The sequence below is a fragment of the Littorina saxatilis genome, linkage group LG7 (genome assembly GCF_037325665.1).
Source record: "Littorina saxatilis isolate snail1 linkage group LG7, US_GU_Lsax_2.0, whole genome shotgun sequence".
Classification (NCBI taxonomy): Eukaryota; Metazoa; Mollusca; class Gastropoda; order Littorinimorpha; family Littorinidae; genus Littorina; species Littorina saxatilis.
In genome coordinates, this window is record NC_090251.1 from 31,705,285 (window position 1) to 31,723,145 (window position 17,861).

General features: G+C 41.3%; 1 protein-coding gene and 1 long non-coding RNA gene across 4 annotated transcripts in view; one reads left to right on the plus strand and one right to left on the minus strand.

The window, feature by feature from the left end:
* LOC138971193 (uncharacterized) overlaps positions 1-17,861 on the plus strand; it is a 666,631-nt gene that overhangs the window by 276,690 nt on the left and 372,080 nt on the right. The window lies entirely within an intron of this gene.
* LOC138971176 (uncharacterized) lies at positions 2,211-13,175 on the minus strand. 3 transcript variants are annotated; one of them, XR_011457189.1, is made up of 4 exons: positions 11,331-11,783; positions 10,121-10,488; positions 8,100-8,246; positions 2,211-3,616 (listed from the first exon to the last, which is right to left on the minus strand). XR_011457189.1 is itself a non-coding variant. In XM_070343816.1 (3 exons), exons 2-3 carry the CDS (start codon positions 10,482-10,484, stop codon positions 8,200-8,202), a joined length of 411 nt encoding a protein of 136 aa, XP_070199917.1. In that variant the 5' UTR covers positions 10,485-10,488; positions 12,255-13,171; the 3' UTR covers positions 3,699-8,199. The 3 variants fall into 3 exon arrangements, 1 of the variants encoding a protein (XP_070199917.1); XR_011457190.1 differs by lacking the exons at positions 2,211-3,616; positions 11,331-11,783 and adding exons at positions 12,255-12,412; positions 12,924-13,175 and having other exon boundaries at positions 3,698-8,246; XM_070343816.1 differs by lacking the exons at positions 2,211-3,616; positions 11,331-11,783 and adding an exon at positions 12,255-13,171 and having other exon boundaries at positions 3,699-8,246.

Genomic DNA, 17,861 nt, shown 5'->3' on the forward strand with positions numbered 1-17,861 from the left:
AAAAGAAATTTGGTCAGACAATGAGACATGGGATTCAGAAAAAGTGATAATTAAGGGAAAAAAAAGTGGGGGTCTGGGGGAGTAGGGTCCAGGGGCAACGCCCCTGGTCGGGGTCTGGGGGCAAAGCCCCCAGAAGCTGAAGGTTTTTAGTATTTTAGACACACAAAAATGGCCCCGAAATGCATATTTCAGCTTAATCATAGCCCCCCCCCCCCCCTCCCTTTCTCTTCCTTCCCATGTTTCTCAAATTAATTTTACGCTAAGACTCAAAATAAGGAGGAGAAAGAGAGAGAGAGAGAGAGAGAGAGAGGCGGGGATGGGGGAGGGGGGGTGGTGGCGTGTGACGGTGTGGTTTCAATGTTCTTACCTCGTCGGTGCCAAACGACCCCAGTGACTGATTACACGACTGGGTTTTCAGGATAGTCAGGTGCTTGTTGCTTTTCAAGTGGCTTTTGAGGGCAGTCTTTCCATTGGAACCGTAGTTGATAACATTAACATCGTTGCACAAAGTGCACTAAGTTTTTCCCGGCAAGTTGATTTTAGCAAAAGCATCGCCAACTTTCAGTTTCACGTCTTGTGTCTTCTGGCCTTTCTCGTATTTCCAGCTCAATGATACAACTTCATCGAGCCAGTCGAATCTCCAGAGATTTTTCTTGTACTTCTGCTGGTCAATTTCCCGGGATAGAACGGTTTCGTCTCGCTTTAGCTTCCTCATCATTTTGGCAAGTGGCTCGAAGCGATGTAAAAATGGCGCCGAATCATTCTCATACGGTATGCTTTAGCTTATACTGAATCCCCGATAGCTACGTTGAAACGGTGACTGTAGGAGACAAAGATATGACGGCTTACTAGCGCCAAAACTAAAAATTAGTCATTAACCCGTGAAAGTTACTAATTTTCACGAGAAAATTACAATTCTGACGTGAAAATTAGCAATTTTCACATGTTAATTACTAATTTTCTAGTGTTAATAACTAATTTTCAAGTGTTAATGTCTAATTTTCAGTTTTGGCTCGCTTCCTGACGGCTTACTAGTGCCAAAACTAAAAATTAGTAATTTTCACGCGTTAATTACTAATTTTCTTGTACCTCGTGACTGTGGGGGCTCAATGCGCATGCGCGACTGTTTCACCTGCCAGAGCAAAACATCCTTCGATTCGAAACTTTTCTGGTCCATAGTTCTTTAAATTAACACTAAGAGCTGAGCGCATGTGTAGATAACCGTGACATACAACTGTCTGTCCGAAAACTTGTTGAATAACGAATTCTATCGAAAGATATTTGTGAAAGTGTGCGAGTCTCGATGAAGAGATCCGTCTGCTAGTCGTCGGACCTTTTGCACATGTCCGACCGGCCGCCATTTTTCCTCTCTCGGTTCGAACATTTTCGGATTGATTGTCCTTCCCTAATACACTTTTAAGCAAATGTATGAGTGTGGTAGTGGAAACAAATATGAAGTACAGCTGTCTGCCTGACAACTTGTCGATTAAGGAATTATATTGAAAGATATCTGTGAAAGTGTGAGACCACAGCCGATCAAAAGTCCGTCTGCTACGAACAGCTTCGATTCGAAAGTTTTCGGGGTCGATTATTCTTTTCTAAGATACCCAAAACAACTTTTAGGATAGCGCTATTGTAGAAAACAGTGACATGCATCTTCCCGTCGAATAACTTGCTCGATAAGGCCTTCTGTTAAAAGATATTTTAGAAATAGTTTGAGAGTGATGTTTGCCGGACGTTGAAGCCTCTCAGTGCGGACTCTTAAAATCCGACTACTGTGACCGAAAACGAGGCAAAAATGAAAATTAGTAATTAACACTGTTAATTACTAATTTTCACGTGAAAACGATAACCCTAGGTTTTGGCACAAGTAAGCCGTCATACAAAGACACAGAGCGCGTTCCCATACGGATCGACCAGCAACAGTCTGACCGTTTTAGGAACCAACCGTTCAAGAATAGTATGGAATGGAGCGTCGCGATCAGCGGACCGGCCGAAAAACTTGGGTCTTTACCTACATATACCCCAACATTTTCTCAGCGGATTTGCACAAATCTCAAGAATGATCCCTGGAGCCTAAAAATTTACGGAATTCCGTAATTTTACGGAAGAATCCCATGTCTGTTTGGTGCAATTAAACAGGTAACCTAATGGCAAATCATTGTGTAAAACTTTCTTTACAACTTTCTTTCACAAAGTGTACATATTTGTTTGTTTTTTTTAGCAATATTGTTTTCGTGGTGCAGTACCTGTGTTTAAAAATAATAAAATACACAGCGGACATAATTTCGCTTTATTTGAATGACTTTCCACTTTACAAAGATTGGTTTAGAATTAGAGCGCAGATTTAAACCAATTTGAAAAAAACAGTTGCTTATACCTTCTACCATGCTTGGTACTTTGAACAAACTTTATGATTGTTTTTGAGGCTTTCATTGTTGCCGCCCAATGCTGCTCAGTGCAAATTAACTTTTTTGAAGGCGAAGTGTCTGCACCCAGACACATCCTTACTCTGAGGTCTCAAAGCAAACCCGCAAATTGAGGCACACCTCCCAACGCCATGCAAGATATTGCAGATTTATTGCACGATTACGTGGCTGGAGCGGATAGGGCAAGTAGCCTAATAAGTTTACAATTTAAAACGAATGCTTCTTTCATTGACAAAAGCAGTAATCATGTGTCAAAACACTGGATCGGCTTTGGAATGCGCTTGTAAATAAAAGTAGACAATGAATTTTTCTTGTGATTCCACTGACCAATCTGCTTGTAGTCTGGACAATCAAGCGTACAAAATATGGCAAAATCGTATGGGTTCACAGGTCTGCTATACACTTCAGGTTTGGGGTGTCCACAAGCTAACTTTTTTTTTACTCGAGCATGTTGGCAACGAACTGGAGAACAACATCTGACCATGTTGATCGGTGGGTGGCCCACTCCGAGGGTCAATGCGCTCCGTTAGTTGCACGAGCTGTTCCTCAGAGAGGGGGCAAGCCGTGGCAGGCACATCCTAACGACTGTCTGGCAAAGGATGGTCCTCGATTATCGATTGAAGGCTTCTCCCTTTCCAGAAGTCCTGTACTGCTGTGGATGTGCTGGCTCGTCTCTCCAGCATCCCCCTGAAGAAGAGCTGCAGGGGAGTTCTGTTGCGCTCTGTCCTCAGGGGTTGGTGGTTCTTCTGTTCCACAATCCACTGTAGGGACCGGTTCAGCCTGGGCAGAAAAACATAGTGGAGGGCCCACAAGTGAATGGGATTGTCCATGTTCAGTATCCCCAGACCACCTTCTGCCTGTGGTGTTCCCATTGCAGTAAACAGGTCATGGTAAGGGTTCACCACATCTTTCCAGACGTCGAGCCAGAGACGCTCGATCCTTTGGTTATGGTCACTGCGGCCTTGCATCGCACTGCCTCTCCCTTCTCCCCGGTGTTCATTCATGAGGGCGACGACATCCAGATTCTCGCCACCATGGTCCATGCGGACTCTTGACGGGAGTCCAAAGCGTTGGGTTCCACCCAAAAACAGATCCCGAACGGTCTCTGACCTGTTGTTTCGGTGGCATGGAGGAAGGTAGTGGCCCGGCTAAAGCCATCGATTGCCCCATGAATCACCATTTTCCACCTGCAATATAACAAACAGAGATCCGTTTCCATATGTGATTTCACCACACAAATTCTGATTAAAGAGTTATTGGGAAATAAGTACAGGTAACATGCTCAGTAAATATTAAAAAGTAATGGTCAAAGTGCTTTTTCATGACCGAGAATCAAGACCATTATTTTTAATATATATCATTGAGAAAAGGTGTGTAACCCATTTAATCCACCTTTCTTCAATTTTGCAAAGAAATAAATCAAGAAAAGCAATTGCTTTATATGACTTTTCTTCGTCATGTCCATAAGCCTTAAGGGTCTTGTAGGTCTTAAAAGGAGGATTCCACTAACTGCTGGGACTCTAAAATTTGATAAAAATAAGCAAAATTTTGGTAATGTCTGCTGGTTAATAACACATACAATTCAGTGAAATTTAATAAAAATAACTGAGAAAACCGCAATGTAAAGCTTTTACAAACTTGACCCCACTGTGACCCCAAAATGTGACAGGGATCAACCAAACTAGGGTCACGTAGGTAGATGATCAAATCCTTCAAGTGTTCAAAGTTTCAAAGCTCAAGCTTCAAAAACACCTGAGATAACATCAATGTTAAGATATTTTGATTCGAACATGACCCCCTGTGACCCCAAAACTTGACGAAGGTCAATCTTCTTCTTCTTCAGCGTTCGACGATGGCTGTGTCTAGATTCTTTGGCCCGTGATGTTGACGAAGTGGGCTGTGACGAAGGTCAATCAACCTTATGTCGTCTTCTTCTTCTTATGCGTTCGTGGGCTGAAACTCCCACGTGCACTCGTGGTTTGCACGAGTGGAATTTTACGTGTATGACCGTTTTTACCCCACCATTTAGGCAGCCATACGCCGCTTTCGGAGGAAGCATGCTGGGTATTTTCTTGTTTCTATAACCCACCGAACTCTGACATGGATTACAGGATCTTTTTCGTGCGCACTTGGTCTTGTGCTTGTGTGTACACACGGGGGTGTTCGGACACCGAGGAGAGTCTGCACACAAAGTTGACTCCGAGAAATAAATCTCCCGCCGAACGTGGGGACGAACTCACGCTGACAGCAGGCAACTGGATACAAATCTAGCGCGCTACCGACTGAGCTACATCCCCGCCCACAATCTTATGTCAAGTTGGTAGATTATCAAAACCTAGAAGTGTGCGTACTATTAACCCTTACACCGGTGCAATTCTGTAACACATGTTACATAGCCACTGGTGAATTAACAGAGAGAAACATAACAAAAAACAGTCATATAGGTTTTCGCATCAATGGGAGGTAATCGGAACCGACCAAACAGACTGAGCCAATAGCGCGACATATGTCGTGACAACCAGGTGACAGTATACGTAAAGTGTCGCGACAACCAGCCTAAGGGTTAAAGCTCTAGCTAAAAACACATCTGAGATAACATCAACGTTAAGTTTTTATTAAACGAACATGACCCCGCTGTGACCCCAAAATTTGATGAGGGTCAACGAAACTGGGGTCACTTCGTGAAATCATCAAACCCTAAAAGTGTGCAAAGTTTCAGAGGTCTAGCTGTATAAACTTCTGAGATAACAGCTCAACGTTACATTTTTTGTCCTTGGACAGACAGACAGCCTGCCCACAGCACACATAATTATTTTGATCAAGTATTATTCACTCAGCCAGTCTACCTGCACAAGCATGTGATTAATCCATGGTTGAAGAGTTCTGTGAAAATTGCGCAATTCTGCAAACTCTTTATAGCAGTTAATTTAATTTCGAATAAAATAAAGTACATAGTTGTTCTGCTAAGACGATAAGGCAAATATTTTTGCGTTCTTTTCATGTTTAAGTATCTCGGGAAAAAAAGTTCTATTTATGAAGTGAAATATAATTGACCTACAGATTACTGTCTTTTTATTTGTACAAATGCAAAATGGGAACAACTCTATTTTCTACACAAAATATGAGAGTTACTTGCCTTGAGACCTTGTGTCTGGTACAACGTAGATTTTGATTTAGAAAACAACCAAACTTATGGATCTTATATTGGATTCTGTGTGTTGAAACCTGAAATGAATAGTGTAAATGCAGTATGTATGAGCTCTTTCCTCTTTCGAATATTTGAGCATTCAGAACTTTTCAGTCACCAAGCAGTGACCACACAGTGTGGTTTCTCAACCTATGAGCTATCGAGGATTCAGACTGGTTGCTGGGTGGTTATTTGTTAGGACTAGGTAGCTTGGTATTCACCGAAAAGTATTCCCCCCTCTGCTTATTTCTCTGTTAACTTGAAGGGGTGTTTATTGTTAAAAAAAACACAAAGCAACCAAATTTAAATAACCACCCAGTAGAAATGGTAAGGTATAACCAGAATATGTTTTGTATTCCGTGGGGAAATCATCAATGGACCAGTCTTTCATTACATATCCAGAAAATGACAAAATAAAAAGAAAAGAAAAGAAAATACTTGCACACGACTCACCTTCGTTACCCACCTACCCCTTAGAAGACGCCCTTCCTTTTACGATCCCAAACAAGACATTTTCAAGACCCTGTTTCATAGCTGCCAACCCCTGTGAAGCCCAAAGAGTAGCATTTTGGAACTTTCACCCAATGTCAGAGTTGCAATTGGTGTTTATAAGCATAGCACTCGCATAATCTTAAATTTGAATCGCAAGCCCGCATTTAAAATGCCATCAAAAACGTTTGTAAGATTCTGAGAGCTCTACGACATTACAACCGTCTAAACATAGTTCAATGTCACACGCTTTCCTTCTTTGCCACTACTAAAGCAAACGTATGCAAGATTGTATGTTACACGCTTTAGGAGCATGGCAAGAACGGATTCAAACTCAAAATCGTCACTCCAAAAAAACATAAAATGCACACACGACTTTTATTTCTCCTGCTGTTATCGTTTCTTCTCTTTACAGATTCTTCAACGCTCAGAATACTGAAAACGGCACCCCAGACGACAGTACTGTTTCCATACGCGAATTTAAGTTCCCTTGGAAAGTGGTTCGCTCAGGAGGCCTGTTTGTCTGACACTATAAGGACAGAGTTCTGAACATAGATGACAAAGATTCCGGAATGAACAAACATTTTGCGGATGCAGACACAGAAAGACGTCATGAAGAATGAGATGCTTCAAAAGATACAGACTGTGACGATGACTGTGACGTCATTCCCATATAACGAGACGTCATTCACAGTTGTTCGGCCACTTCCGTCAAAAAGTAGATTTAGACAATCAACGTAATCTCGTGTGGAAGAAAACGTCTGTCACACAACCAAGTCGGAATAGCAGGTATTATTACCTATACACGCAAAGTCTGTCGAATTCTTCGGCAAAAATCGTTGAAAATGATTTGCCCGCATCGGCGTGGAACTTGCACCATAATCTTCACCACCCTTACGTTTCCCCGTTTTTATCCTGTCTCCCTCCAGTTTCCACTTCTAACACCGTCACTGTGCACAGCTTACAACTTAACAAGTGCATTGCATATGAGACTGTGCCAAAAGGTGACGTTTTCATGTCAGTATGTCCCAAATGACATCACCAGTACATTTTTCATTCTATCTAATCTGTTTTCGTTCTATTTTTTCTAATAACATGCGTTAACAATTGATTGCCAACTGGAATGGAAGAGCACAAAAAGTGTAACTTGATATGTAGTTTCTCTAGAGGGAAAAACATCTTCCACTTTCATGTCAGTGTGTCCCATGCAACATACATTTGCCAAACAGCTATGTGCAAGTAGATTATTTGTTAGTGGTATAGAAAATACTGATCAACAATTAAAGTCAGTTTTCACATTCATTTTCTACCTATTTCTTATTTGTTTATTCTGTTGGCAATGGTGAAATGTCAGCAATCGTGTGTCATTCGGGACAGTAGACATGACACCTGACCTTTTGGCACAGTCTCATATTCTAATCAAATTCACAATTGGCGCATAGAGTCACCGGAAATGCGAATGCTTGCAATAAAATTCACGATTTGCTAAGCAAGTCACGTGGACAATATCGAGTCATAACGGAGTGGTTCCCAGCCATCGGTACTCGACTAGTTATGCAATGTTCATTGTTGATTGTCAAGCAATAAGTGAACATTTTGCACGCTTGTCATTTTTTTTTTTTTTTAGCGTAGCAGCTCAGGGCTTAGAGTAGCAGCGTAGCAATTCCTGCAAAATCGGAGCATGCTGCGCCAAAATCGTAGCAATTGGCAGGTATGCTGTTCTCTAAGATATTCTGCTCATAACCTCTGTAAGTTTACCCCCATTATAAGACCTTATTATCTCAGGGTTATGTAGGTCTTAAAAGAAAGATTCCAGCGTCATAAAATAATGTTTAAGAGAATTCCTTATGCCACCTGTATCAATCCACTCAAATTCCATGTTCAAACTGGCACAACCCCTAACATCCTCCCCACCACCGGACACACTCAACATTCACCAAATTTTTAAAAAGGATTTTTTTGTGCCCAGTGTATGTATTTGTAGCTGTACTCACGATATCAACTTGTGGTATCCGTCTAGATGCCAGAGAGCGTTTGGTCCTGATACTTGGTACAGACGACGTCTCGTGGGCCTCAACGCCAAAGCTCTGACAGCTACTCCACCAGGATCAACCCGCTGGATGGCTCCCCGTACTCTGTGCCTTTGTGGAGCGTGTAAGAATACAACTTATTACACTAACGTGACATACCACTCATGTCATAACAATACCATTCACTCTACATTGCATGTGTAAAGAGGTCTTGTCTGACAAGGACCTGATTTTTCACTGCCTCCAATACCGAAACAAGCGTCCTTCTTTGAACACTCGGAAGAATTTTAAGAACGTAAACACCACACCAGTGACATTTCCTTGCTTTGACATTAAAGATTACACGAGGCATTCGGAGAGATCCAGGTTCAATTTTTAAGCTTCTTCAATCTGGGCGCTTCGACAAAGGGACATTTACAGCAATGAACATGCAACAGTATGTACAGGGTCCCCACTGGTTTTTAGAAACAAAATTCCATGACTTTTCCATGAGCCTCAATAACATTTTCCATGACTAGATCCACAGGTCGCCATTTCCGAACACGCAAACTTTTTACATCTTGTCACTGCCAGTTTTGACACTGGCTTGCTTTGCACTGAATTTGAGTCAGTTTCTACGCAGTGTCTCTTTGACAAGCAAGTCAAGCATTTGCTACGCAGTCAGATTATCGGTAATGTTTGCTGGTCCTGTCATTTCACTAAACTGGACCAGCCACTGTTTGTATCCATCTGCACTTTCGTAAATTCCGTTTCATAACCGTCACTAACACTGTGACTTGACGAACTGTCATTTTTTTCACCGCGATACACAGTTCATTGCGAAGATCTTCCTTGGTAATTCGTTCCAATTCCGCATACTTTTTGTTGTCAAGAAACAACTCGAAAGAAAGCTGGCGTGCTAAAGGTTAATTTTTTTTCTTTCTTATTTATGTTAAATTCCATGACTTGAATTGAAATTCCATGACTTGAATTGAAATTCCATGACTTTCCAGGCCTGGAAAATTAAAAATCAAATTCCATGACTTTCCATGACCTGTACGAACCCTGTATGTAGGATAAACAGAATACTACATGGCTTCCTGTTTGATACCAGTTTTACACTAGTGTTTTGAAATATTGTTCGCAGTTTAATATTTAAAAGCACAACTTGTGTAAAACTGGTATTTCATAGGAAACCATATAGTATTCTCTATGTGGACAACAATGTCACAGGCTTACCCACTAAAGTTCTTTAGGAGCTTCTGACATATTTGCCTTAAAAACAACATGCAAAATAACTTGTGGAATCCAAAAGCACCATGCCGCATTAGTGGCCCAATTAGAGCTGCAGACTATTACGCTTTCGATGTAGCATGCTACTTGTAAAACAGAAAATGCTACTTCGTTATACAGACACTCTACAATGTTCATTTGTTCCTGCTGCTGTTTTCTTGTCTGAACACAGTTATTGCAACATTTGTGTCTTGACATATAAACATGTAGGTGCAGTGGATTATAAGATGATGCAATACTTAAAAGATAAACACCATTTGCTACACTATAAATTCAAGATTGCTACACATGAAGCTTCATAGGGGCTGACAGCTCTGCATTGATCATACACCAGCACATAAATCTTACTGACTGAGTTGATGTGTATTTACACATTGCACACCTCCCACATTGAAGTAAACAATTGAATATCTTCAGTTAATCGAAGTACACTTAAAGATGAAGTTCTCTCCATAGGAATACTGTGCATCACCCTTGCATGTAAGTGAACTCAAAGTACTATGTGAACAGAACAGAACCAATTCTGGTCTGTTTGCAACCGCATGAACGCAGGAAAGAGATCATTGTCAGATTGAATTACAATTAACATTGACACGCTTCCATTTGAAACTTTTCAGTTGTCATTGTGGATTGACGCCCCGGGCCCCAGATCCTGCGTTTAACTTTATCCTCGACGAACAAAACAACAGGCACCAATTGGGTGGCCGCCTCACCTGTGATTGTGTTGACCAGGTTGGCAACCGAGCCAGACAGGGTAGAATTGCTGGTACCGGTTGTCATCGATCCCGATGTTGAGGCGATGGCCTCACGATCACCCGAAACAGCTTCTTGCAGACGTTGGTTGTCTTTCTGGAGCGAGACAATGGCCACTTGGCAGGTCTCTTGCCGCTCCCCCAGCCTGCGTAGTTCTGCCAATACCGCGGCCAAAGCAGTGGCGCTTTCTTCCCCTCCTGCTGTGGCTGACTCAAACCCACCGGGTTGTCGCTGCGAGGCTGTCTGGTTGCTGGCCCTCGGCCGACCTGCAGCGGCTCGGGTCACTTCGGCTACCCGCCTTGACGCTGCCCTCCTGGGAGGCATATTCCTGTGCATAAAAAACAGGATATGTGAACACAGCCTTATTTGTCAGATTACTGAGAATTACACATAAGCCTTGAACTTGTCTGCTGCTCCTTGCAGGAGTTAACAACTCCTTCACTGTTCAGCCTGTAAAAGGTGTTTAATATCCCATACTTCTGAAGTTGTCACCAGATTTTGGGAGTCTGAAATACAAACCAAAGAAATTGATTAAAATCTGGCCCAAAGTACTTCAAACCAATTGTGTTTTCTGTGTCAAACTCAAATCCTGGCACCCAGTACCCCCACCAAACGAGTTTGGAATCTCTGAGGCTCAATACATTTATGACAAACAGAACACCAACAGGAAATTACATCATGGTTCTCTGAACTGTCACACACCAACATAATACCTGGCTAACAAATCCACATACTAATGTTGGAATCTCTGAGGCCCTATAGCTTAATTTGACAAAAAGAACAACAGCGAACCATGTTTTCTGATTCTCTGAAAAATCAGCCCCACCATGAAATATTACCTAGCCCACGGTACATGTACTTTAACCAAAATAGTGTTTGTAATCTGTGAGGCACCAGCCAACACAAGTGACAACAGTACCTCCACATGAAATATTACCAAGCCCACAGTACCACAATCAAAATAAATTTGGAATCTCCTAGGCAAAATAACAGGTGATTGACAAAACAGTACTTCCACAGGAACCAATATTTCCTGATTCACTGAAATGACAAACACCCGAGGTAATTGACATACAGTACCCCCACAGGAACAAATATTCTGATTCTCTGAATTGACAAACGCTCACATGAAAAGGCATCGTAACACCAACATGTTCATCAGAATCTCACCTGAAAATTATTTCCAAGTACTCTGGAAAAACACTGATCCATACTATCCACCAACACAGAAACATACTGTTGAAACATGTCACGATATCTTGATTTGACAGAACACTCAACAATCGTGTTGATCGCAGAACCATTCCACCTTGAACTGGTTTTTAGACAAGGGACATCATCCACAACGAGCCTGTCATAAACTCGAGTTACTTCCCATCTACCGATCTGGTTGACCCCATTTAGAGCCGTCGATTTATAATGCCACCCACCCGCATCAAACAAGAAAGAAAATGTAAACAATTTGAAGATTCCCTGTTCCTATACCCGTGCTTTGTAAGCTGATCAGTCAAAACGCACAATGCAACCTGACCCGGCTACAACATTATTTAATCACACAAAAACCGACTGTGTTTATCGCCTGACGAAGGGACTTGTACAACCTGGCCTGTCCTGACGTTGCTTGATCTTCTTGATCTTGATATGTTACGCCAACAGGTCCCAAGCTTGGGAATATACGTTTGCTAGATGCACACCATCACCCAGGAAATGACGCTGCAAATTCAGGTAACGTAAACTGTTTTCCAGCGGAAAACATAAAATCATGGTCCCAAAATACAACTCTAGGGGAGTCCACAGTGCCCTGCCGAAGCAACGCATTGACCTCCATAGCTGCGGCGTTGTATGATGGATCGAAACACACACACAGACAGACAGACACACACACACACACACACACCACGACCCTCGTCTCGATTCCCCCCTCTACGTTAAAATATTTAGTCAAAACTTGACTAAATATAAAAACGGTATTACTTAACTTTAAAATCAGAATCTGTGACTGTGAAACATTGGTCCATTTCTCAGTTGTTTTTCAACAGTTTAAAATTCCTTTTTGAAGCTTTACTATTCTAATATTCAGCACAAAAGAGTTACCTGAAGTACTGTCCCCTGTCCTTTCAGACGAGCTTGTATCATTAAGGACCCAGTAAGCTTGTTGGAAGCAGTAATTGGTTCCACCAACGCATCCAACTCTTGATCAGATATCCTGGAATACACCATGCGTTGTACTTACAAGTAGCATTCCATTTTCCCTGAAAATTGCCAAACACTTTTATTACTTGCGTTGTATCGATAAACGAAGCACAAGTAAGAAACAATAATAAAAGCAAAGAAAATAGCAACACGATATGCAAACATCTAACAAAGCCGAGCAAGCAGAATGACAGGTTTAATGAAAAACAAAGAGGTACCGATTCGGAAACAAGATCGCGATTCTTTCCTTCGCTGCACGACGCAAATCTTCTGTGACCTTTGACCAAACGTAGCTTCCACATTCGATCACCGTGCTCAGCTTAATATTTACAACAGAAAGCCGAGGGGGTGGAATACCGAGATGAACCTACAGAAATGTGCATCCTCAAACCTGACATATTCATCCCAACATTTAATGAACTCCAAAACACAGAAAGTTGCTTTTACACGCCATCTTTGATTGCCACTGCCAGTGGTTATCAAACCGGGACCCGGTACCCGTGTTTCAAAGATCACGCATTGTTTCTTCCATTAAGTCACAAATGAACAAGCAAACAAAACGTTGCTTACCTTCTTAAAACTTCTTCTGGCTCATTACCAGACTGCAACAAATAATTGACGCAATGGCGGGTCTGATCCAGTAGCAGATTCATCACCATGCTGATGTTGGCTACCTATCACTAAGAAGAAGAAGAAGCGTCACCGGAAGTAGTATCTCCACGAGATTGTCGCTTTGCATGTCGTACATTTTCCGATTCAAGTTCTAATTTATTTCACCTGCATTTATTAAATGCAGCTGCATTTAAAAATAAATACAGCTGTATTTAAAAATAATTACACCTGTATCTAAAAGTAATTACAGGTGTATTTATTTTTAAATACAGCTGTATTTACTATTAAATACAGGTGTAATTATTTTTAAATACAGCTGTATTTATTTTTAAATGCAGCTGTATTTAAAAATAATTACAGCTGTATTTAATAATAAATACAGCTGTATATATTTTTAAATACAGGTGTAATTATTTTTAAATACAGCTGTATTTATGATTAAATACAGCTGTATTTATCATTAAATACAGCTGTATTTATTTTAAATTACAGCTGTAATAGTTATGAGCCAAACGGCTTTCCATACGTTTTCGTAGTCCGCCGCTCGTGCAAAAGGCAGTGAAATTGACGAGCCTGTTTAGCGCGGCCGTTGTGGTAGCGCTGTGCTGCATAGCACGCTTTTCTGTACCTCTCTTCGTTTTAATTTTCTGAGCGTGTTTTTAATGCAAACATATATCTATATGTTTTTGGAATCAGGAACCGACAAGGAATAGGATGACATTGTTTTTAAATCGATTTCGGAAATTTTATTTGAATCATAATTTTTATATTTTTAATTTTCAGAGCTTGTTTTTAATCCGAATATAACATATTTATATGTTTCTGGAATCAGAAAATGATGAAGAATAAGATGAACGTAATTTTGGATCGTTTAATAAAAAAAAAAATTTAATTACAATTTTCAGATTTTTAATGACCAAAGTCATTAATTAAATTTTAAGCCTCCAAGCTGAAATGCAATACCAAAGTCCGGCCTTCGTCGAAGATTGCTTGGCCAAAATTTCAATCAATTTCATTAAAAAATGAGGGTGTGACAGTGCCGCCTCAACTTTTACAAAAAGCCGGATATGACGTCATCAAAGACATCTATTCAAAAAATGAAAAAACATTTGGGGATATCAGACTCAGAAATTCTCATGAAAAATTTCATAAAGATCGGTCCAGTAGTTTACTCTGAATCGCTCTACACACACACACACACACACAACGACCCTCGTGTCGATGCCCCCTCTATGTTAAAACATTTAGTCACCTTGACTAAATGTAACAAGTCGCGTAAGGCGAAAATACAATATTTAGTCAAGTAGCTGTCGAACTCACAGAATGAATCTGAACGCAATGCCATTTTTCAGCAAGACCGTATACTCGTAGCATCGTCAGTCCACCGCTCATGGCAAAGGCAGTGAAATTGACAAGAAGAGCGGGGTAGTAGTTGCGCTAAGAAGGATAGCACGCTTTTCTGTACCTCTGTTTGTTTTAACTTTCTGAGCGTGTTTTTAATCTAAACATATCATATGTATATGTTTTTGGAATCAGGAACCGACAAGGAATAAGATGAAAGTGTTTTTAAATTGATTTGGACAATTTAATTTTGATAATAATTTTTATATATTTAATTTTCAGAGCTTGTTTTTAATCCGAATATAACATATTTATATGTTTTTGGAATCAGCAAATGATGGAGAATAAGGTAAACGTAAATTTGGATCGTTTTATAAATTTTTTTTTTTTTTTACAATTTTCAGATTTTTAATGACCAAAGTCATCAATTAATTTTTAAGCCACCAAGCTGAAATGCAATACCAAAGTCCGGGCTTCGTCGAAGATTACTTGACCAAAATTTCAACCAATTTGGTTGAAAAATGAGGGCGTGACAGTGCCGCCTCAACTTTCACGAAAAGCCGGATATGACGTCATCAAAGACATTTATCAAAAAAATGAAAAAAACGTTCCGGGATTTCATACCCAGGAACTCTCATGTCAAATTTCATAAAGATCGGTCCAGTAGTTTAGTCTGAATCGCTCTACACACACACACACACACACACACACACACACGCACAGACACACACACATACACCACACCCTCGTTTCGATTCCCCCTCGATGTTAAAATATTTAGTCAAAACTTGACTAAATATAAAAAGAACAAAAAGAAAACACACACACACACACATACACACACACACATACACACACACACACATATACACACACACACACACACACACGCACACACGCCCGCACACACACACACACACATACATACACCACAATGACGCGCACACACGTACGCACGCACGCACACACACACACGCTCGCACATCTACACCCCCCCACACACACACACTTTGCTGAGAATGCTGCTTTCACTCAAAGAAAAAGCCATGGAAAATCTGTGACTGTGAACATGTCCAGGGAGAAAGAAACCCCATTTTGCATGAGTGTCACCTCACAGGATTAAATACCAGTAATTATCATATCTTATTCTTATCCTCATCACGTACGCGAGGAAAACGGTACATCGAAATACGCGACAGTTCCTGGAGCGACAGGATCGAGCCAGGAACTTTTTGATACAAACTCCTGTGGTTTGAGCTTTCAGTTGTTCCTGGAGCGACAGGATCGAGCCAGGAACTTTGTGATACAAACTCCTGTGGTTTGAGCCTTTGTTCCTGGAGCGACAGGATCGAGCCAGGAACTGTGTGCTACAAACTCCTGTGGTTTGAGCTGTTGTTACATATCGCTGGTGCAACAGTTAAAGGCAGAGTAAGCCTCCCGTAAACCATCACAGATACGGTCAGGCTTTTACACACAGTACAAACACCCTTTCATTTAAACACTCACCAATTGAGAACATCCTAGGTGCCCTCCGTAAAGAGCGAACAATTTTCAAAGAATTTATTTTTGCGTGGTTTATCTTACCCCTGAGCCATCGTGAACCCGTGTAATCCAGTTTCCCTTTTTCACAATGTAGTCGTCAGTTAGCCTTATTTGAATGCGACTCGATGTGAGCTTATTTACAATAGCACGTTTTTATGCACGAAACAAACGGCTGTGGTTCACAAGAACTCTAGCGATGGCTTTTGACTGTTGAGAGGAACGGCGATATGCACTGACTGATAAACCGTCGTCTGCTAAGACCATTGCGTGACCCTGCTTCCGGGCTTTTCTTTTTTCAAACTTTCACAACTTTGAATTGCACTGATCTTGTCTTGATGAAAAAAGAATTCTTTTATGATTAAAGAATGTTTGTGTAACAAGCTAGATTTTAAAAGTTAGGTCTAGCGCAAAAACGCACCACGGTCCAAAAACATTCTGATAATCCACGGCAGTTTAAGGGAAGTAACTCATTTTTGACCTGAGTTCAGGATGGGTCCAAAAAGTGTTCGAGACAATCTGCAAAATTAATTCTTCAAAAATTGCTCGCTCTTTACGTAGGGCACCTAGGATGTTCCCGTTTGGTGAGCGTTCAAATGGAAGGGTGTTTGTACTGTGTGTAAAAGCCTGACAGTATCTGTGATGGTTTACGGGAGGCTTACTGTCCGGGCGTGATTTCCGGGATATTCATAACAGCCGTCCAGCACCAAAACGAGGCGCCATTGTTGTAGAGGAGCAAGTCCACGAAAATAAATTCTTTGAAAATTTCTCACGCTCGACAGAAAGCAGCCAGGATGTTCCCGTTCGGTGAGCGTTTAAATGGAAGTATGCTTGTACTGTATGTAGACGCTCGGGGAGCTCTGTGATGGTTTACGGGAGGCTTACTGTGCCTTTAAGCAGTGCTAGCAATCTGTTCCCCGCAATGACAAATCCCCCCAGCGGCTCAGACAAAAGAAAACCTTCCGCTGATATCAGGTGAAAGCTTTCAAGTCTCCACTGCGACTCGGTTAGGAATGGATCTGATGTCAACGGTGCGGCTTTGAAGAAATGAGTTGCCAATTTGAGCAGCACGTGTCTCCAGCGACGTCAATCGAGCACTTCCGGCAAATTAGTGACGCGCAAAAAGACCAACCAGAAAAGAGGTCAATCTAACGCGAGGTTGTGACCTGTATTAGGGAATGATCGAAAAGAAGCCCTAATTAAACTATGTACGGTCATGGTTAATGTTCTGCTCGCGGGTTTTGTCGTTATGGACACAAGGCTTCGTTTGTGCAGGCCGGTTTTCTTATTGTGCGGCGCTTCTTTGCTGGCGGTTACTTGTGAGTTGTTATTGAACATTGTTACAAAAACAAATTTACCTCTTTTTTAGTCGGTTCGTTTGTGTTTCCGTAGCCGTTAAGAAGCATAGAACACATTCAGCTTTTCGCGTGTGTTTAAGCCGCCATTAGTATAATGGGGCTTACTGGATTTGCTCTGTCTGTTTGTTTGTTTGTTTGTTTGAGGCGGGCGGGCGGGCGGTCGGTCGGTGTTTGTCAGGTAAGACTTGTATCTCTGGGTCAATTAAGCTCAAATTTCGGGAAATTGTTAGGCATAGGGTTAGACGGATGTATGCAAAAAATTACATTCCTAACGGTAGTCAAACGGAAGATATTAGCTTTTAACGCTTTTACAAACCGAGCCAGGGGACGAAACCCACTGACAGACTTATACGTTTGCGGGAATTTCCGCACCTAGAACTCCGAGTTACTTCCCTTCTATCACTGACAGCATGCGTTGGATTAGAACTCCGGACAAAAACAAGTGTTGACTTTAACGGGGTCAAGAAGCCCGCCCTTGGTAATATGGGGTGGGACATGGATTTTTGATCGAGACTTCATGTAAATCTCAAACACCATAGATCCTTTATAACGACCGATTTTTGAAGAATTATTCCGTAAATAAACAAATAAATAGTGACGTCATTTGAACTACACAGTCTATACTGATGTGGTGGGTTGTGGACGACCCACTTTTGAA